The sequence below is a fragment of the Colletotrichum chrysophilum genome (genome assembly GCF_026319265.1).
Source record: "Colletotrichum chrysophilum strain AFK26 chromosome Unknown scaffold_84, whole genome shotgun sequence".
Lineage (NCBI taxonomy): Eukaryota > Fungi > Ascomycota > Sordariomycetes > Glomerellales > Glomerellaceae > Colletotrichum > Colletotrichum chrysophilum.
In genome coordinates this window covers 120,770-142,218 of record NW_026517371.1, presented here as the reverse complement: position 1 = coordinate 142,218, position 21,449 = coordinate 120,770, and the positions used below count along the sequence as shown (strand labels likewise).

Below are 21,449 nucleotides of genomic sequence, written 5' to 3'. Positions count from 1 at the left end.
CCAAGGAGATTCAACATCCATGAGCTGTGGACCCTTGAGCCATGTCGTGCATATGGAATCCACAATGAGGAGGCAGGGAGATTGACAGTTCGTCTAATGATTTCATCTGGTTGGCGCACATCGACAAGCGGGGAACCCCGTTGACCCTCCTGTCTCTCGGGTCGTTTTTACAGTCCGAGAAGTAGCAAAAGGCCCCTTTCTCGTATTTTGGCCTGGAGAAAGCTGAACGAATCCTTATCGAGAACAAATTTGAGAAGGTTCACAGCGTTGTGATCGATTAGCATTCGGCTAGAACAGAGTTTCGGGAAGACGTGGACTTCCCGTCAAGGTTCAAGGACATGGACAGTTGGTGATGGTTGGATCGGTGGGTGATGTACCCGTGCTCGTCTGGAGCCACTCAAAGTCACCTCACCAGAAGCATCTTCTAGTTTCCATGCTAGAGTCGGGAAATTTACCGGCCAGCTCTCCGGGCACATGGGACGAACAGAAGTGAGACAGAGCGAGAAGAGAAGACTGATGCTCATGTGATGACTAGTTGACACATGGACACCATAGCAAGTCGCGAACTATCTCCTACGACATAACAACCCTCTTTCATTCAATTCTTTTCATTTAGCCTGTGCTTTCTGGCGCTATAACTTCGTAAATGCTGCAGGAGAGCATGCTTCGGCCAGCAGGATCCGGAATCGGAGCCGTAAAAGCGGGTCTCTCGGAGATGTGGATCCTACAGCACCGGGCAGCCACTGGTGGATGGTATTATACAATCACTTCATTTGTCCGGACTTTTACCGTCCGCTTGCTGCCAGCCGGCTCCATCCGGCAGGCGACAGATTTGTCTCGGAGGGGCCTTCTCCTTTCTCGTTTGGTGCTGCTCTTTCCTTCACGCGGCCTCTCACTCACGCGACGTCGTTTCTCAACTTCAACGTCGGCAACCAGATATTGTGTTTCCCCCGATTTGATCCCGCATCAAAAAAATGACAGCTCCTCACGATGTCCACATTCAATGGTCTTGTCGCAGAGTTTCCTGACATTCGGAGTAAGTCCTTGCTGACGAAAAAGTAGCATCACTGTGACCCTGGGGCCCGCGTGATAGCTTCGCGTTCACCCGCTGCCTCTCACCCCGACGCGCCTTTTCCCTCAAAATTTCGTTGCTGATTGCGTTGCAGTTGACTTCTTCCGGAAACATGCCGGCCATCATCCGCCACTGGCGTGCTTCCTAAGCCATATCCATAGCGACCACCTCGCAGGGTTGGAAAGCCTCCGCTCTCCGTTTGTCTACTGCTCCGCAGCCACGCGGGAGATGCTCCTCCGTCTTGAACGTTATCCCTGTCGCATCAACTACGCCAAGGGTATTCTGGAGGCTCGCGTGCAGACGTACAAGCATCTCAAGAATCTCCTCAAACCGCTGCCCCTGGATACGCCAACCACCCTCGAGCTTGCTCCCGGAAGATGCATTCAGGTCACTTTGCTCGATGCAAACCACTGCCCCGGTTCTGTAATGTTCCTGATCGAGGACAACCATCACGCTGTTCTCTATACGGGTGACATCCGAAGCGAACCGTGGTTCGTCAATGCCGTCGCCAGAAACCCAGCAGTCGTTGGGTACACCTGTGGCATCAAGACGCTAGACAAGATCTACCTCGACACTTCTTTCATCCAGAACGTGCCGTTTCAAACAAAGGCCAATGGCATTGCGGAGCTGCTGCGCAAGGTGGCCTTGTATCCCGACGACACCATCTTCCACATCCAAGCATGGACGTACGGGTACGAGCAAGTCTGGATTGCCCTGTCCAAGGCCCTGAGATCCAGGATCCATGTGGATGACTACAAGATGCGCGTCTTCTCTTCGTTGACTGGCAAAGCCTCGAACGATCGCTTCAGCTCGTCCATACATCTGTGCCCTGAGGCGCCGGCGTTGGCTGGTTACATATGCGGCAATACACCCCATCCAGGTTGTCTCACACGGGACGAGCACGTTCGACTTCACAGTTGTGAGAGAGGCAACTTTTGCTCTGTTGTTCGAGGATCAAAAGTCGTTTCCATCCAACCCCTTGTCGCGCATCTTTCCAACGGAGCCGAGATTGCCGAGGTCGGTGTCGGCGGGGGCGGAGACGACCTGGAGCGGGACGCGGAGCTGGACACGCTGTCGTCCGCCGACGTCGAAGCCGTGCTGGCCCTGCTCAAGGAAAAGGGCGATCTTCCTCAGGAATCAGGGTCGCTGCTCCGGGAGCTCCTCGAAACTGGGGTAAACACCGGGCGGAACATGTCTCTCGACATCGATATCTCATCTTTTGGAGAGAAGAACGAAGCAGCAATCCTCGATGCCTTCCGGTCGGTGGGGCAAAAGAGACAACCACCCAGCTCTAGTTTCCTCAGCACGGGAACCGATTCCGAGCCACCCTTGCCGAAAACTATCACTTTTCCTTACTCCCGGCACTCATCCTACCAGGAGCTCTGCGACCTCATTCGAATGTTCCAACCGAAAGATGTCTGGCCTTGCACCGTCAATCCCACAGACTGGGTCAGGGATAACATCACCATCCATTCTCTATTCGGCAACTTTTGCTCTGGTGATAGCTTCGCACATGACCTCGAAATGGAAAGGTTCGCCAGGCGGAATGCGGGGCCGCTCGAGCAACGGGTGTCTCAAAACATTGACACCAGTCAACCCTCTGAGGGTGACATTGACATGCCAACGTTGCATTTCTCGCAAACAGATCAAGCAGCCAAACCCGAGACAGCCGTTCAAGAACTCGAAAGGACCGTGAATAATGCGACCGCCGGGTCCGTGACGTCGCAACCGCCCATCCGGTCGGGACGGGGCTGTTCAGACGGAGGGGGCCGGAAAAGCCAAGAGTTTTCCGTCGCCGGCACTTCGAAGAGCAAACTATCGTCGTCTCGTGGAGTTTCAAGCGTACGAGCGGATGCATATTCGAACATGGCGAGGAATCTTGTTGGGGGAGAGTGGACCCCGATCGGTTTGCTGTCCACCTTTGACCATCATACAACGCTTGATAAGGAGCTAGGAGGAAGATAGAAATTTGCCGGCGTCTCACTTTGTAGATACCCCGCACCATATCGCATCAAAATAAGGGACATAATGCTTAGAGACTATGATTATCATTGACGGTTGGTTCAGCTCAGTTGATGAGCTCTGAGGACTACGGATCCGGGCTCGCAGCGCTGCTGCATCCCAGCCGTACACCCAGTGGTACACACACCTCCGCCCAAACAAAGGAGATGTTTTTCGCTCGTCGACGCACTTCTACTGTGGACGCAGCGCGCCGGCCTCCGATACACCCCATCTTCCATGGATATACTGCCGCAAGCTCTTTGCCCAGAACGCCAGCGGCACAGCGATGCCACCCACCACAAGTAAGATGGCGCCCAACTCGAAACTGGCGCCGAGGTAACCCTGTGACTTGAGCCACGGGGTGACAGCATAAGATGTTGCGAAACTCAACATGTATCCACCTCCTCCGACAATGATCATCGCCGGAGCGGCCCAGCGGGGGAAAGCCTCGGTTACCCAGAGTGTGGAGGCGATACCGTACGCCGCGGCGCTGAAAGCGTTCAAGACATAGGAAACAAAGATCCAGATAAAGTTCCACTTGTAATTTACCGTGAGGCCGTAGACGAATACGCTGCCTGCGCCGGCAAGTACAGCGGGTAGGAATGCGATGAGATAGTGCTCCGCATCGCGTATGCCGCCGTTGCGGAGTGTAAGGCGCCGAGCAACCCGGGATGTCAGGATAGTCGACACGGGCCAGGCAAGGAATGATCCGATTGCTGCAACGGGATTCACCATGGAGATGACGCGCTCGGGAAGGTTGTACGGCGGTTGCGCCATCACCATCGCGTACGTCTCGCCGATGAAGATCATGGCGCCAAAGTTGAGGGCGTTGAGGATGGCAACCCAGAAAACGAGGGGGTTGGCCGCGCACAGCAGTGTCTGCAGGTAGCAATTCCACATCTCTCTGAAGCCGGCACCGCCCTTGCGAACTCCCCACTGACGCACCATCGTCGACCACATCGTCTCAGGAGGGGGCACTTCGGTGACTGCGGCGATGGCAGCAGCCTTGCCGCCCGGGATGGCTTCCCAGTCATCGTACATCTGGATCTTCTCCGAGCCTCCTTGTACAAGGACGTGGCCGTCAAATGCTATGGCCGGTCGCACGAAGTAGGTCTCGGGGAAGAAGAAGAAGACGCAGACGAGGAGGGCTAGGCAGGGAACTACCCAGGCTGTGTAGAAAGCCCTCCATCCGGATTCTGAGAGAGCAGTGACACTTGGTAGCGAGAGAAGGCCGAGACCACATCCCACGCTCCAGAAGAAGCCCAACGCGTTCGGTCGCTCGTCAATGAAAGTGAGATCAATCACCATGAGCATTGCCTAAGTCAAAGGTTAGCCCAAGTTTCGACGAGGAGCATCGTCTTGAACATACAGCGCTCAAGCTCAAGCCGGCAGAAAACCCCTGCAGACTCAGCGCTGCAAGCAATTGGTAGAAACAAGACGCGTTTGCCGCAAGGACAGTAGCGACAGTCAAGCAGACCGAAGCGAGGAGGAACACCGGCCGCCTTCCCAGAGCCACTGACAACGGAATCCAAAAGAAGGCACCGAGGCCAAGGAAGATGGTACTGGGCGTCGAGACGAGGATATTCAACGGGTATTTGTCAGGTTGCTGCGACGTGTCAGTCTACACCGCTGTGGTCAAGATAGCTTCCAGCGACTAACCCCTGCGTTGAACTCGGCAGCAAGCGAGCGATACATCAGGCTAGCAGCCTGTGTTTCCATCATGGAAACCACCGAATACAGCGCGATAACACATAGAGCGACGATTCGCTTTCGAGGGCTCCAGTTAAGCGGATCGTATGGCGAGTTGCTGGGCATGGGCAGCTTGAGCGTCTTTCCATCGGACGTGATGAGGTAGATGCTGCCGGCGAGGTCGGCCGAGACCGGCCGTTGGCTGGCACGGGACGAAGTCGTCGAACTCATGTTTGTAGTATATGGTCGGTGAGTCGACCGAGCGGTAGGAAGACAGAGACAAAAAGAGAGATAGAGAGAGAGACTCAAGAGAGCGAACGCGATATAACTGTAGTAACCCAAAGGTCAAATTAAAGATGGCCGGTGTGCTGCCAGAACAACTACCCGTAAAACCCCAACATCATTGTCTGAACAAGATACCAAAATGGCAGACCCCATTGCTTTTGAATAAGGCTCGAAAAGTTTGTTTTTGACATGGCAGGAAGGCCACGCCGTCCCTGGGCTGGCGGTCTGCGGGAGGCTCGGTGGCAGCTGCGACAATCACTGAACGATTTGGGAAGCGTCAAAAAGTCTATTGGAATTAACAACTCTAGCGCCAAGGAGACCAGCAGACTCAAGGTAGGGTGAAGAAAGTAGGGCTGATTGCTTGCTCCCCGCCGCCATCTGAAACTGGCGCCATGGCCCCTGGATGAGGCTATTCGCTGTTGTGGGATGCCCCCTGGCACTCGTAGCTGCGTCTCATTGTATCAAGAGAGAGACAAGAGAGGATGGGTGTAGGGAGACAAGATGGCTCGCCCCAGTCGCGGGGGTTCGGCGGGGGCATAGAGTCTTTCGTGTTTGTTTGCAGTAAACACAACTACGACGACGGGGTGCAACGCCGCCGAAGAGACGAAAGTTTATGTGCCCGACAGTGACCAGAACTGCCTCCCCCAGATAAAAAGAGTATGCCCTGCCCGTTGACTGATCACATACAGGTTCGTGCCCGAAGCCTAAAGTTCTGGCAACTCCGGACGGGCAGCAAATTGAGCCTGGCGGCCCCTGCTTAGACGACGGGCGACTCGCCAAAAGCGTTTCAAGCGGAAGTTTATTCACGACCTTTCAGAGGCTTCAGAGGTGCGCTAGTCTGCAGTCTCTTCATATTGCAACGCTGTCGATATTGTGATGGCCCCGCGCAGGTGGCATCATGACGCCAAGGCTTTTCCACCTGCTCGGAATGTGCAAACGAAGTCGGCCTGGGTCTGCCTGTCGGCACCATCCGTGCCAGTCGGCGTTTGCAGCACTCGATGTTTCGCCCGAACCCGTCCCGCCTGCTGGCGATGCAGAGAAGCGAGTTGAAGCTGCGAGGGAAGAAGGCTAAGCGAATAGACATGAGATGTTCTGCTCGCGGTCAAAGACTCAATCTCTCTTGCGTGTGTGTTTTCTGCTCGATAAAATCTCGCGAAGGATATCCCAAGTAGTCGGCGATAGGACGTGTCCGAGTGCCTCCATCTCATGCACAGCATGCCCGTTTCTGCACGTAGTACGCACTCAACACCACACCACCCGCTATCTGTTTCTCATTACTCAGAAGTTGCATCGCGAGACGGCACGCTAACCTTGAGTCCGTCCATCGGCCGAGTCTGGAGGAGCAGCGGGTTTCAGGACATGTTGTTCGTCGCTTCTGCGTTGTCTTTCTGGCACTGGCTGTAGGCGAGGTAGCATCAAAAGGGCAACTGACTGGGCGAACGGACATTCTGCTGTGCGGAGAAGTCCATCTTCTGACCAAGGGTTCAACCATATCTCCATTCGGATCGAGAGATCAGTTGCATGCTGCGTACTCTCTGCCAGCCACCAAAACCAAATCCTCGCCAACAGGCCAAGCATTCATCAAGCCACAGACTTGGCTAGACCCGGGCCGCCTTTACCCACATTCCTACGTCTGACGGGTGTTCACTAGAGCGTCGGAGGCTCACCCCGCGAGCGCAAGTAAGAAGCGCACCGGAAGAGGCCCCCGCATTGGCGGACGGAAGCTCGGGGAGTTAGCAGCCTATGACCGTCGTTGGCGGCCGCCGCCAGCTTGGGTGCGGAGGCTTTTCGCGGGATGGGTTGGATTGATGCAGAGGCACCAGACCAGACCCCAATCAAGCACCACCCATCCAAGATTACCAAGCGGCGAACAGGTGGCGTGTGTAGCCGCACGAAACACAGGCAATGAAACCAGGAGATAAAGGCAAAAGCAGTAGCAATAGTCTGCTATTTTGACGTTGGCGGGAAGAAGACGCGTTGTGCCGGTGGGTTTCTCGTGTCTGTGTCAAACAAACACGCCATTTGGTGCTGCAGCGTCAGGCGGTAACATTCAAAACCTATGTTCAGCGCCGCATCACTTTCACATTCTGGTATGTAGGCTTACGCGCCTCGTGATGTTTGCCACTGGAAATACCTTGACGCCTCATCTCAGAACTGTGCATATCCGATTCTTCAGCCCTGGGCGTCGTCACCTCCATCCGTTATTGTTATTCAATTGGTCGACGGCTCATGCTCAGCTCTGTTAAGTACTCTGCAAGCGGGGGCTGCTACGTTGCAGCATTATCCCGCAGTAAATATTAGCGATTGATTAACATCCCTTTCGGTCCTGTAAGCTCTTCGGGTCCGTCTCAGCCGGTGTGCTTGCCAGTCATGTTCGCATCCGAAAACGTCCCAAGCTCAATAGCAGTCTTCAATTATCAATGCGGTGCAAGACGTCGTAATGGCGTACGAAAAGGTTTTTGTGATGCTTCGACTCTCTGACGGTCACATGCAACCCGCCATCCTGGGGGGCGCGATTCAACAGGTCTTATCGCCATCTTTGAACTGCGGCGCAATGCATCCCGAAGTCCAGGGCCTGGATTGACACGGGACGGTGCATTGGACCATTGGACATGGGCATACTATGTAGGGGCAACCAGCATCGAGACGAGAGATGGGGGCCAAGGGCCGTTTGCTGGGAAAGATCGGCAAGATCCCGAACATCAGCCAGCTGGGACACGGCCATGGGAAAACAGAAATGCCTCCAGAGAGAAGAAGCCAAAGCCGCCGCCGCCGCCGCTGTGGTTTCGGTATCCATGCTCGTCCCATACGCGACCCAAACTTTTCCTGCCAACGGCTCGTCGCCCAGCTTTTCCCAGTGAGTTCTGAGGACAGTACATAGCGTGGAGAGTGAGGCATGGGGGCCACACGGCGCGCCTGCATATGAGGAGGAGCTTGTACCGATACGTCCATGGCGCGGACACAGCAGCCACTGAGAAGAGGGAATCAGGGCAGGGATGCGAGCGTGGGCGCTGGAACAAACGGCCTGTCTGGCCGAAGAGGCCCTCTCCATTGTGGCGGACTCTGGCCAGTCTGCGTGAAGAGCGACACTCCGCATATTAGCCGTGGCGCGGGTTCGCGGCCCGGCGGGCAGCACACACGGAGGTTTGAGGTTTCTCGTGGGCCAATGTAGCCCGTATCGCCCGTATTGGCCGCGTCGACAACCCCGGCTTGGGGGTCATTTCACCCGGCGATTTGGCGATGGTGCAATGAGAAGCAATCTATCTCGTTGCAGACGGGGTCGACGGACCCTCTTGCTCCCCTCCTCCCCTCGTGAAGCGCCGAGATGCTCGGGGTGCAGTGCGGTACTTAGCCAGAACCAGAAACAGAACGGGCGGGCCCAAGCTGTCGGCCCAGAGTCCGTTAACTGCGGCCACGCTGATTGATGCCAGGGTCTGGGCTGGGCTGGGGATGGGAATCGTGGAATCATGGAATAAGATGCCGATGGAAGAATTGTGGGAACATTCTTGTGCACCCCCCATCATGGATGGATGCAGATAAAGGCTTCGTGATGCCCCAGAGTACTCACACACCGGATGGTTTGTTCTAGTTGGAAAAGGTCTGCTGTTCTTGTTGTCTCTCCGTACCAGCTTTACTTCATCTTCACGCTCACCACGTCTACAACAAGACGCAATCCATTTGTTGTTTTTTCTTCTCGGTATCCTACGTCCGCTGCCTCTGGCTTTGCCCTGTTTGGGACGGTCACGAGGTGCCATTCTGCACTCAATTCGGCACTACAACCGCTGTCAAGAAAATCCCCCGAAGGGCTGCCTCTGGACTAGGCCTGTTCCTGCGCCGCCGAGGTTCCCGTCCGCGTCTTTTGTGGTTGACAGGCTGGCTGGACTGGCTTTTCCACCACTTGGGGATCACCAAACCGTTGAAGAATCCGGGGCGTTGTGGTGTGTTCGTGGCATCACGAGACGGGTCGCAACATATAAGAAGAGGATTATTACGACGGACGGGGTTTACTGCGCGTCGCCCGGTCGGCTCGGGGTCGAAGACGATTGGATTGGATCTGATTTGCCCTGGTCAACAACTCCCGAAATTGGATTCGAGGAACACTTGGTCCGACACCGTTATTGCACCATTTCCACTCGTCAGTCGGCAGCTGACTTTTGGTCTCTGCCAATACCTACCTACGTATCAGTCGAGACCTTGCTTCTTTCTGTTGGCTGACTGCAGCACGGCACACGACTTGAGGTACTGATGGATGCAGAGTATCTCTACTAGCCACAGGAATCACCAGGACCAGGAGATACAACAACTGCTGTGTACGTTCATCTCAGACTCTGGGCAACAACGGCAGCTCGGATGATGAAGGCCCGCTGGGCCGCTGGCCCCACTGAGGCGCCCCCCGCAAATGCAAATGCAACTGGGGAGGGCGGAAAAGGAGGAGAAGGGGATGGTGTTGTTGGTGGTGGTGGTGGTGGGCAGGAAATTGGGGGAGGGGGAGGGGGATTTGGAGATGCAGAAGTACATTTACATGAACATGATTATGGACATGGACATGCCGGCATCTTCTCACCCTCAGCGACCCTGACCGAGAACCTGGACAACTTGTCGAATCATCCAGCAGCTGGTGGCAACACAACATCAGCTTCCGTTGCTGCGTCTGTCAACAACAAGCCACCACCCTCCAGGCCGAGTCTGGGGAAGAAGGGTCGCAGGGGTCATTCATCTGGGTCTGGGTCTGGATCTATCTCCATCTCTTCTAGTGGTGGTTTGGGCACAGGAACATCATCCCCAAGCTCCTCTCGCAGAACATCCGCCCGCATTCTTAAGACCTCCCCGCCGTCGTCTGCCGCCGCGTCTCGGGCCACCTCCGTCTCCCCTACTACCGTATTCTCTTCTTCCACCAACACCACCACCACCTCTCCCTCTCCTGTGTCTGCGGCCACCACTGCTGCAACCTCGGCCGCGACGACGCGCTCGTCGACTGTGACTCCAACTGGAGCAGCAGCAGCAGCAGCAGCAACACCAGCAGCAAGCCGCAAGGTCTTCCCCAAGAGCATGGAGCCTCCCGTCGTCTCATTCTACGGCGCGGAGCCCATTCCGCTCCCGTCGCGCTTCGCCGGCGTCAAGAAGCGCCTCATCGCCGGCCACGAAGCCGCCGTCGAGGCTTCTTGGCGCCGCCTCCTCGACGCCCTCAGGACCGAAATCGCCGACATCCAGACCAGGGGCTCCGATCTCATCCCCTCCATCAACTTCACCGACATCAACGACCCCGTGCGCGTCGAGGCCTTCGCCCACCGCCTGCGCAGATACGGCGTCGCCGTCATCAAGGGCGTCGTCTCTCCCACCGACGCCCAGAGCTGGGTGCAGGAGACACACGAGTATCTAGACAAGAACCGAGAGTTCAAGCCGCCGGCGCTACACGACCCGACCTGCATCGACCTCTTCTGGACGCCGGTGCAGGTCCGCGCCCGCGCGCATCCCAACATGCTGCGCGCGCAGAAGTTCGCCATGTCCTTCTGGGAGTCGACGGACGACCTGCACATCACGCGCGCCCCCGTGAGCTACGCCGATCGCCTGCGCATCCACAACGACAAGCTGGGCGCCGTCGGCCAGCAGAACGGCAACTCGGCCGCCGACTCCCTCAACGCCAGCGCCGTCATCGCCCAGATCGACAGCGGCAGCCTCGAGCGCTGGGAGCCCGACGGCTACGGCCGCGGCGGCGCCTACGAGGCCGTCTTCCGCGGCGACTGGGAGTCGTACGACCCCTGGGACCCGGCCGGCCGCGTCGGCGCCACCACAGACCTGTACAACGGCGCCGGCGCATGCAGCATCTTCCGCATGTTCCAGGGCGTACTGGCGCTCACCAAGGTCGAGCAGGGCATGGTGCGCGTCCTCCCCTCGCCCAAGCTCGTCGCAGCGTACTTCCTGCTCCGGCCCTTCTTCTCACCGAAACGCGGCCCGCCGGAGCAGCCGGACGGCGGCAAGGCGGATCAATGGGCTGCCTACCTCGACGCGTCGAACTGGACGCTCGACCCGGAACCCAACACCATCATCCACGGCGCCGTTCCCGGCCACGCGCAGCGTATCACGGAACGATGGCACCCGCATCTGCATCTCCGGAGGAGCCTGGTGTCTCTGCCCAGCATGCAGGCGGGCGACTACGTAATCTGGCATTGCGACCAGGCCTACTCAATAATCACGGGTGGCACGAGACTCGGCGTCCCGCCCTCACTGCAAAACGAGACTAACGAGCTGTCCCTCTTGACTTACACCCCCGTGTGCCCGTTGACCCAGACCAACGCGCTCTTCCTCGCCCGCCAGCGCAAGGCCTTCCAGACCGGGCAGCCGGGACCGGACTTTGACACCCTGTTCGCTCTAGGCAGCGAGGCCTCACACCAGGACCGTCCCGGTGCCAAGGAGGTCGAGGAGTACGGTGGAGTCGACGGCCTCAGGGCCATGGGTCTGGCGCCGTACGACGTCGAGCCCGCCGGCGCATCGCCCAAGAGGGAGCTGAACGGGGGTGGTGACGCGATGGACATTGACGACGAAGAGGGCTTGCGCAACAAGTCCAGGACGGAGTCGGAGCAGGAGCTTCTGAGGCTCGCGAACATCATCCTCTTCCCCAACCGCTACGACTTTTACATCCCGACGAACGGGAACGGCACCCGGAGCAGCGGTGACCGGACGCCGCGCGCGCAGGGAGCGCCTCCCAAGACCAAGGTGAATGGGGCAAAGAGCTGACGGCGTTGGTTGAAGGGGCGGTGGCGGCGTGGCGGTAAGCGTCTTTCGTCGAGCAGAGACGAGGAGGACGAGGACGAAGATGATGAGCATGAGCCGGAGACCGTTGTTGAGACCGAGACCGTGGCCTCCAAGGTTAACGAGAAGGATACCATAACAGTCACGGTCACCGCGGCGGAGGTCTAGATTGCGTTTTTCTTACCATGATACCCTGCAGTCTGGCCATCCGTCGGTCGGAATGAGAGAGAGAGACGGAGAAAGGATGGAGAGAGTGAGGAGGAAGAGTAGGAATTCTGTGAAACCGCCCCCTTCAACGTGACGCTGGAAAGCAAGCAAGCAAGCAGACATGTATGCGCAGACGATGATGATGATGACGGAGACTCGACGTTACGAGACGGGATCCGTCGAGGATAGATCGCGATTAGATGTAGTGGAAACAGTCGACGATTGGTACGTGTAGTACCTAGACTATCAGACAGACACACACATATTGCATTGATGGAGCTTGGCAGGGCCCGCTTTGAGGCCGCGATGTGTTCTCTTTTTTGCTGTTACCAATTTCCATTTTGTTTTCAATTGCGTCGGTTGGTCGAGACTTTCGGACGAATTATCGCAATTGGCATCAACGATCAAGGTGACTAGTGCCTAGTAGAGGAGAATCACAAGCTGCAAGCATGGGGAGGCTTGGTTTTGAGTGCCGGCCGGGACGTTGCCGGCTCAGTGTTAGACAGGGACCGGGACGCATTCCCGGTTCACCAGTTCTCGAGACGGACCACCACCGGCCCCTGCTTTGCCGCCATTTCTCAACCGGCAGAGTACATCTCGGGCTGTCAATTGATCCCGTGTGACTCGTTGGTCGTCATCCACGCCCTTTATGAGGTTGGAGGTGAGATAGGAGAAACGAGTATATAGTTTTCGGTTCTCTCACGCAGCGCCCCGTTCCGCAGTAATATGTGTTTGCTTGTGAACATCTACAACACCACCATACATAACACCAATCAATACAACAAACACGGAGGCCGCGCGCGGAGCCATCGCCGCACACGCAGGTACCCACGCGGCGCGCTCCCCCGCGGTCTGCTCCCGGTTTCCATTTGTTGCCAATCGGCGTTCCGGTCTGTCATTATCTTCCCTTGATCCGAGCTCTGACCGGTCGGAGCCCATCGTTCGTTTCTGTTGCGCGCCAGCGAGGAAAAACCCCTCTCGGTCTGGGTCCTATCTTGGCCTCTTAGCGTGCTGGCGTGACCCATAACGCGACGGAAAGTACGTAATGAAAGCTCACGCCAAAAAAGAGGAACCTCATCCAGGTCGAGTGTCGCCGCCGAGTGCACGCGGCGCTCCGTGATAGCCAATTCCCCGGATGTGGGTGGCACTTGGGGGCACTGGCTGGACTGCCAGGACTGGGCATCAAGTTGGCAATATGACCAAGGGTCCTTGGGATTCCGGTGCCTGAAACTCACTCCACTGTCGTCTGATTTTGCTATCGTTCTGGAAGCCTTCTGGCTGCGTCTTTCATTGGCAGAGACACCGAGACTTGGCAAGTCCAACATGATATTGTGCGGGAGTACTCTACTCTGTACGGTTAGTCCTTGTCTCTTGAAAGTCTCTTCTTCTTCCCAGCTCTGCTCTGCAGCAGGGCGAAGAACCTGAACAGCAGCAAATGCGCCCTATGCAGCCTGCAGCCAGCGAGTCAGTCCCGACATTCCCGCCAAACCACGATGGGGAGGGCGCCATGCCGTGCTGGGTTTGGCCGGTCGGGGTTCTACCCGCTTTCTATGTTCCTGTGCAGCCTGCAGGATGCCCTGGAACGTTCTGCCAAATGCCACCGCAAATCATCCCGCCCCCTGTTGGAACACCTGAACTGAAGGTCTTTCAGGTCCTTCAATACCTACCTCACTGCCGGTATGCATGTTCAGGTTCCGGGAGACAGACATGTTCGTTCGTTAACCGCGAGCTGTCAGCAGCAGCAGCTAAGAAGCCTGATGTGCCATCTTGCCAAGCAAAAACATGCAACGCTACACACCATTATCGGGGTGGCCGCCGGCCCAGCACGCGGTCAATTATTATCTTTCGGCAGTGTGGCAGCCAAGCAACCAAGGGATTGTGCCCCAAGTTTCGCCTCTCATTTTGTCTCTGGAGTCTTACTCCAAGGCTCCAAGGGCCAGCGACGTCCGTCGGATAGTGGCTTGTTTCTCTATGTTCAAGTGAACGACCATTGAACGAATCCGACGTCGGATGGTCTCGACCCATTGCCAGGCCTGACAGACTGGTGAACGGGCCAAAGGCTTGACATGATGGCCGAGGTCCTTTCCTTAGCGACGATTGGGCGATCCAGGAAGCCGAGAGACGCGGAAAATGCTTGTCTGCGTGGGACTGTTCCCATCGAAACAAGACGCAGCAGTACCTGATATTACATCGGAGATTTTTACTGTTTACATGTACACACTGCCCTTGTCTCTCGGATCAGTGGCTATCGTCGGCAACCGATTGACCATTCTTCATCATCTTACCCCAATGTTTGATGTGATTCTCATGCAATTGACGCCGCTGGTATCTCATCAACGGTGGGACTGCGGCGAAACATGGGTGGGAGACAAGAGGGAGCAACCGGGGGGGCAAAAGATGCAACTCACAACTCTTACTCACAGATCAACCAAAACCACCCTTGGGACCACAGCATTATGAACATCTTTTGAAAGGGCCTTCGCTCCGTTATCGTCGGTATCGGCCGCCCTGACGTTGCTCTGACAAGGGTTCCCCCCCGCGCCCACCGCACCCATTGATCGCCCCAGCCAGCTGCCACCCATTCACAAGCGTTCCCCGGCCGTTTCTGCTTATCTGCGTGGGGACCCTATTGCCGTACGCAGACGGGGCCCCATCGACGGTTGGTCTTGTCTATCATGACCCGAGTAAGTTACATACTGCGTTGTAGTAGTCGCTTTCTCTCTCACCTCCCGCACTGCGCGCGCACACCTAGTATGCAGTACACGCGCATCCCAGGAACCGCCGAACCGGGAGACGTCAGATGAAGGTTGGGTGGCTAGCCGGGGAGGGAATGGATCCGCGCGGACGACGCAGAGGAGGTAGCGTCGGGGGAACCAGGCAAGCCAGGGGCCACGAGCCTGCGAACTGCTTCCGGCATCTCTGATAGAAATAGATGGCCTGCCTCGCTCTCACCCCTCGGCCTGTGGTTCCCGCGGTGTCCTCGTCTTCCCTATCCCAAACGGTCTGATCGGCGTCGTGAGCATTAGTTGCCGACCCTGCAGCACAAAGAGTCCGAAGAAAGACTATTCTCACCACAGTCCTTCTCTGAGAATAATTCGGACCCTAGACCTTTGAGTCAAAACACCACACTGCCAGCATCAACCCGCCATCATGGCTGCTGGCATGGAAGAAAAGACTGTCGGCCTCTCCCGCGCCGACAGCACCAATAGCAACAAGCTCGGCCAGGTCGAGTCGGGCAACAATGCCGCCGTTGCACAGCAGTACGGTGAGACCGTTCGTGGTCTAAGCCCTCGTCATGTTCAGCTCATGGCCATTGGAGGTTCCATCGGTACTGGTCTTTGGGTATGTTTACTTCCCGCGATGATGGCCTCACTTTCAACTCAAGCTAACCCCTTTACCAGGTCGGTATCGGCGGTGTCCTCTCCAAGGCCGGCCCTCTCTCGCTCGTCCTCGGATACACCTTCTGGGGTCTCCTCTTCATCTGGCCCCTCAACCTGTCCGTCGCCGAGATGTGCGCCTACCTGCCCATCCGCGGCTCCATCTTCGAACTCGCCTCTCGCTTTGTTGACCCTGCTCTCGGATTCGCCATGGGATGGACCTACTTCTTCGCTGGTCTCATGCTCGTGTGTACAGAATACAGCGCCGTCGCAACCGTCATTCAATACTGGAACTCCGACATCAACGCCGCCGCTTGGATCGCCGTCGCCATGGTCTCGTGTGTCGCCGTCAACTTGATTGCAGTCAAGTACTACGGCGAGTCCGAGTTCATCATGGCTTCAACCAAGGTCGTCCTCTTGATCGGTCTGTGCCTCGTCACCCTCGTCACCATGTCCGGCGGCAACCCCATGCACGATGCCTACGGCTTCCGCAACTGGGGCGATGGCAACTACATCCACTCCTACTTCACCGACGGTGCGACGGGTCGATTCCTGGGTTGGTGGAAGGTCGTCATCTACGCCGCCTTCACCATTGCCGGCCCCGACATGATTGCCCTGGCCGCTGGCGAGATCCAGAACCCCCGCCGCACCATCCCTCGCGTCGCCAAGCTCATCTTCTACCGTCTTGTCGGCTTTTACGTCGTCGGTGTCCTCTGCGTCGGCATCATCTGCTCCTCCCGCGACCCCGGTCTGCTGGGTGCCATTGAGAACGGCGAGCCCGGTGCCGGTGCCTCCCCCTGGGTTGTGGGTATCAAGAACCTGCACATCAAGGCTCTTCCCGACATCATCAACGCCTTCATCCTGCTTTCCGGATGGTGAGTTTTCTTTTGCTCTGCCAACTTCTACTCTATACTAACAACGCCTAGGTCCTGCGGTAACGCCTACCTATACTCCTGCTCCCGAACCCTCTACGGTCTCGCCCGCGACGGCCAGGCCCCCAAGTTCCTCCAGAAGTGCACCAAGGCCGGCGTGCCCATCTACTGCGTCCTCGCCGTCACGCTCATCTCGTGCATCACCTTCCTCGTCTCCTCCAACGCCGCCGTCGAGGTCTTCTTCTGGTTCGTCGACCTGACCACGACCGCCCTCATCATGACCTACACCTTCATGCTCATCACCTACATGGGCTTCTACCGCGCCCGCGTCGCCCAGAACTTCCCTCCCGAGACGCTGCCCTACATCGCGCCCTTGACGCCCTGGTTCCCCGCCCTGGCCCTGCTTTTGGGTTTCCTCGCCCTCATCTTTGTCGGCTTCGACAACTTCTACCCCTTCAGCGTCCGCGGCTTCATCACGTCCTACTTTGGCTTCATCTTTGGCGTCTTCACGTTTGTCATCTGGAAGGTCCTCAAGCGCACGCGCTTTGTCCAGCCCAAGGAGGCCGACCTCCTCAGCGGAAAGGCCGAGGTCGATGCCGAGTGCAGACATTGGGAGGAGGGTGGTATTGAGGAGGTGGAGAGAGCGAGACTGGCCCAGATGTCTGTTGCCCGCAGAACCTGGGAGAAGATGTGGTAAACAGCCACAGTAATCTACAAGATACCTGAATTATCGTTTCAATGACAAAAAGTTTCATCATCCACAATGCTCTCTACGCGTATGTCTCTTTCGGTAATGGGCTGTGTAACCCAAGTGAACCTCGCCTCCCTTTGTCAGGCCATGTCTTTCAAAGCAATTCGCCGTGGCCCGGCTTCCTCTTGGCCGAAGACAAGCATCAGATCCCATCGTGTCCAGCCGCGGCAAACCCACATCTTCCCCAGAACCCCAGGCCAAGCACCACCCATCCTCAAGACGGAGACTTGTCCGCGTGTCCTTGTCGACTCCATCGCGACCCTCCAGTGCTCCAATTCCTCGCATTCCCCAACACAAAATTACGTAAACTAGCCTCCCCCGCACGGCGACTATGCGGGGTTCAAACGGAGTCGTCCGTCCCCTGCACTTTCACCTGTGTGTGTGCGCGGTCTAGTTCCTGGTAGTTCCTCAAGCCGTGACCTCATCTCGTTACGTTTGTTGGTTAGCGCCGCCAGACAAAACAAGGCCGGCCCGGTCCCTGTGTTGCACCCAGAGAGAAACCGACAATCGGAGTTGAAGCCCACCTTGCTTGCTGCCCAAGCGATGCGATCAGCAAGATACTCAACCTCCCGACAGAAAGCCTGCCGCCAATGCGTCGCCGCCAAAGCCAAGTGCGATCGGAAGCCCGGATGTTGCGCGCGGTGTGAACAGCGGGGACTCCCGTGTGCATATGCACCGACAAGTCACACCGCGCCGCAGCCAACGCGGTCCCGGCCGGAGTTGAGCCCCTCGGGTCCGGAAGACGACACGGAGACGCCCGGGCGAAGGGACGCTGGCAACCATCTGCCGTCCCCGGAGCATGATGCGTCCAATGATTCGGTTTACTCGGCTTACTCGGCATCAGCCTCGGCGCCGACTGATGCCGCTGGTATTCATGACCCTCCGGGGCCGGGTTCGCTTCCCCCGGCCAACACCGGAGTTGAGCTGGACTTTTCCAACCTGAACCTCATGTGCCCCATCAACCCCGACGATATTGCGAACCGATGGCTGCACAACTTCGTACCATTGCCGGGCCAGACAGTCAAGAAGTACACCCCAAGCATCTCCGCCTTCATCTATCGGGTGCTGCAATCCTACGCAAACTGCGCAATCCGCGGCCACAGGTTTCCACCCTTCATCCACTGGTCGCAGCTGAACTCCCCATCCAGTGTGCCCCTTTCGACATGTCTATCAGTGATACGCATGTGTGCCAACCCACATCCAGGCAGCGAGGGCGTCATCGCGGAGGTTCTCCAGCGGGAAATGACTAAACTCTACGACAGGAAGACAACCTTTGACGACATGACCCTGCTGGCGGCCTTCCAGGCATACCTCATCTACGCCATGGTCATCTTCTTCCGGCTCGGTCGCGAGTACAAGACGTTCTTGCTCCAGGCCATGATGAACACGCAAGACCTCGCGTGCGAGACGGCGCGAAGGGGCCTCGCGTGTGTCGCAGAGCAGCAGGGTGCGAGGCCGAAATGGGAGGAATGGATCGTCGCGGAAACGAAGAGGAGGGCGGTGTTTACAATGTGCATGTTTGACAGCGCCCTCTTGACGAATGACGGTCTCCCGAGTCATCTTGCTACCGAGCTTCGAGGGCTTCTCGCCCCGGGCAGCAAGTCTCTATGGGAGGCGAGGGACCGACGTGACTGGGAGGTCAAGTACAACATTCAGCTTGCGGCGTGGAACGATGGAGGTCTCCGGATTGAAGAGCTCTGGCCAATGCCAGAGGGGTTTAGTGAGGCAGAGACGGAGAAGCGGCGGGAGCGGGTTGACATGTGGCTGGAAGATCTTGACGAGTATGGGACGATGGTTTATGCTGTCACTTTGTGTACACATGGAGGCTGAGGATGGGGTCATGGAAGTCTGGAGGCTCCAGATCAGTTATGATAATCATTCGATGTATGAAAAGTACTATTACCCAGCCAATTCCAGCATCTTCAAGGCCTCGTCCAGTGTAATAATCCCTACATTCATATTCTTCAACTGAGTTGTGAGGAGACATTCTCTCAGCTCCGCGCTCCCCTCTCCCGGAAACTCCATCACGTTGTCAGAGACGACGTAAATATTGTAGTCGAGATCGAACAGGCGGTATACAGTGCTCATTACGACGCCGGAAAGAGTGATGCCAGACTGTTACAACACTATTTAGTCCTAGACCAGTACACAGATTTTAGACAACTCACAATGACAACCGTGCTGATATTCTGCGCTTTCAGTATCTGCTCCAACCCGTTCCCAGCACCCGCGTACCACCTCGTCTTGTGAAGAACAATGTCCTTTTCGTCCAGCTTCAAGCTTTTGTCGATTTGGACTTCTGGGGAGCCTTTCACAAAGTCCCCGAATTTATCAATAAGGTTTGCAAATGGTGAGGGTCTTGCCAGCTCCGGTTGGGAGTAGTTTGAAAAGCAGAGAGTGGTGAAAATGGTGAGCGGCCTTGGATGATGCTGGTGCACGGCTTCGTTCCATCGGACGCAATTTGATATGAAAAGCTCGCCTTCGTCGGTTTTCTTGATGCTGTCGAACATGATTGCCATTAAGTCGAGGTTCAGAATGGCGAAGCGCTTGCCAAAGGATGGGACGCCTTCACCCGTAGCTTGCGCACCTGCCATTCTCGTGATGGCACAGCAATGAACTGATTATTTCGAGGTTTAGAATTTGTAAATTACGGCAAAATTCTATTAGATACGTTCGAGGAAAACCTCGCGTCCGGCAGTATTCCCCAATTACAAACCTGATCTCTTCAAACCTCGACGCCGGAGTTGAGTTGCTCAACTCCGGAAATGTGGGGCTCAGGTCCGGTCTCGTTCCGAACGCCACAGCGAAGAGTGATCGGGTCGAGAAGTTGATAAAGAAAGACGCAATCTCATTGTTGCGCCAGTCTAGGATGATAATTGACCAAAAAAAGTCTCGTTCCCCTAATAATTTCTTCATGTTCACGAAATGGCTACCAATGAGGAGCAACCAAGCGCATCGGGAATGCCCTTGGTGGAAACACCGTACAGCATCTTTGACAAACGCCAAAAAGTGTTGATCATCTTTTTAGTGTCAACGGCGGCCACATGTGAGTATTTACTTAACGACATATTCAAATGAGGGCTGACCAATTTAGTCTCCGGATTTGCGTCAAACATCTACTTCCCGGCCCTCTCCACCATCGCAGATGACCTCAATGTCTCCGTCGAGCTAATCAATCTCACGGTCACCACCTATCTCATTTTCCAAGGCCTCGCCCCGAGTCTCTGGGGTCCGATTTCCGATGTCAAAGGTCGAAAGTTCGCCTATATTGGCACCTTCCTGGTCTTTTTCGGAGCGTGTGTCGGCCTCGCCGAGATCAAGACGTTTGCCGGCTTGATCATTCTCCGGTGTGTCCAGAGCATGGGCAGCGCAAGCACGATCGCCATAGGCTCCGGCGTTATTGGGGACATCACGACGCGCGAGGAGCGTGGGGGCTTCATGGGCGTTTTCCAGGCTGGGCTGCTGGCTCCTGTGGCCATCGGGCCGGTCATTGGGGGTGCTCTTGCGGGGTCGCTGGGCTGGAGGAGCATCTTCTGGTTTCTGACCATCTACTGCGGAATATTCCTGCTGTTTCTGGTTTTACTGCTGCCAGAGACGCTGAGATCGGTTGTTGGAAACGGTGGGCGGACGCCGTCGAACTTGCTGCAGAAGTACCCGTTGGTGTATTACCAGCGAACGACGAAGGTGAAGTGGGATGTCGAGGAAACGACGCTCAGCACGGCACCTCGCAAGAAGGTCGACTTGACAGCACCCATTCGGATTCTCTTCAGTAAGTCGGCCGCGCCGATAACAATCTTCCTCGCCATTTACTACGCCGTCTGGCAGATGAGCATCACCGCCATGTCCACACTCTTCAAGACCAAGTACGGGCTCTCCGATACGCACATCGGACTGACCTTCATCGCCAACGGAGCAGGGTCGATAATTGGTACGTTGGTGACGGGGAAGTTCCTGGATATGGACTACCAGAAGGTCAAGGCAAAATACGGAGAGCAAGACTGCGACTCGGACTTTCCAATCGAAAAGGCACGTCTCCGGCTGGTGCCCGTCTTTGCGCTCCTTCAGTGCGTGTCGATTGCTGCATTTGGCTGGACCATCAACTTTCCAGATAAGGTGCATATTGCGGTGCCCATTGCATCGACGTTTGTCACGGGATGGACGGCCATCGGCACGCAGTCGCTGGTCATGACCTATCTCGTGGACATCTTCCCTGACCGAAGCGCGGCAGCGAGCGCCAGCCTCAACCTGGCGAGGTGCTTGTTTGCGGCAGGAGGCACGAGCTTCGTGATGCCGATGGTCAACTCGATTGGCGTTGGATGGGCCTTCACCGTTTGCGTGGCGGCGCAGGCCATCGCTGTTCTTCTTGCTGGGGTGCAGTGGAAGTTTGCTGGAAGATGGAGGCGTCAGGAGGCTGAAGGGCGGGCATGAGCAGCGGATCTGGTTGG

At 56.6% G+C, this 21,449-nt stretch overlaps 6 protein-coding genes across 6 annotated transcripts; 5 read left to right on the top strand and 1 right to left on the bottom strand.

Annotated features, from left to right (window-relative positions):
- Positions 1-990: 990 nt before the first annotated feature.
- On the top strand, positions 991-2,768 carry COL26b_009081 (uncharacterized protein; the record flags this gene model as incomplete). The annotated part of the gene is made up of 3 exons (XM_053181822.1): positions 991-1,036; positions 1,248-2,641; positions 2,718-2,768. 3 exons carry the CDS (start codon positions 991-993, stop codon positions 2,766-2,768), a joined length of 1,491 nt encoding a protein of 496 aa, XP_053034254.1.
- A 497-nt stretch (positions 2,769-3,265) lies between these two features.
- On the bottom strand, positions 3,266-4,993 carry COL26b_009080 (uncharacterized protein; the record flags this gene model as incomplete). Its single annotated transcript, XM_053181821.1, has 2 exons — positions 3,266-4,390; positions 4,733-4,993. The coding sequence occupies 2 exons, from the start codon at positions 4,991-4,993 to the stop codon at positions 3,266-3,268; spliced, it is 1,386 nt and encodes a 461-aa protein (XP_053034253.1).
- A 5,103-nt stretch (positions 4,994-10,096) lies between these two features.
- On the top strand, positions 10,097-11,965 carry COL26b_009079 (uncharacterized protein; the record flags this gene model as incomplete). The annotated part of the gene is made up of 2 exons (XM_053181820.1): positions 10,097-11,761; positions 11,798-11,965. 2 exons carry the CDS (start codon positions 10,097-10,099, stop codon positions 11,963-11,965), a joined length of 1,833 nt encoding a protein of 610 aa, XP_053034252.1.
- Positions 11,966-15,154: 3,189 nt separating this feature from the next.
- On the top strand, positions 15,155-16,950 carry COL26b_009078 (uncharacterized protein; the record flags this gene model as incomplete). The annotated part of the gene is made up of 3 exons (XM_053181819.1): positions 15,155-15,346; positions 15,406-16,256; positions 16,308-16,950. The coding sequence occupies 3 exons, from the start codon at positions 15,155-15,157 to the stop codon at positions 16,948-16,950; spliced, it is 1,686 nt and encodes a 561-aa protein (XP_053034251.1).
- Positions 16,951-17,633: 683 nt separating this feature from the next.
- COL26b_009077 (uncharacterized protein) lies at positions 17,634-18,834 on the top strand (the record flags this gene model as incomplete). The annotated part of the gene is made up of 2 exons (XM_053181818.1): positions 17,634-17,645; positions 17,704-18,834. The coding sequence occupies 2 exons, from the start codon at positions 17,634-17,636 to the stop codon at positions 18,832-18,834; spliced, it is 1,143 nt and encodes a 380-aa protein (XP_053034250.1).
- A 1,095-nt stretch (positions 18,835-19,929) lies between these two features.
- COL26b_009076 (uncharacterized protein) lies at positions 19,930-21,432 on the top strand (the record flags this gene model as incomplete). The annotated part of the gene is made up of 2 exons (XM_053181817.1): positions 19,930-20,050; positions 20,099-21,432. 2 exons carry the CDS (start codon positions 19,930-19,932, stop codon positions 21,430-21,432), a joined length of 1,455 nt encoding a protein of 484 aa, XP_053034249.1.
- Positions 21,433-21,449: the final 17 nt, after the last annotated feature.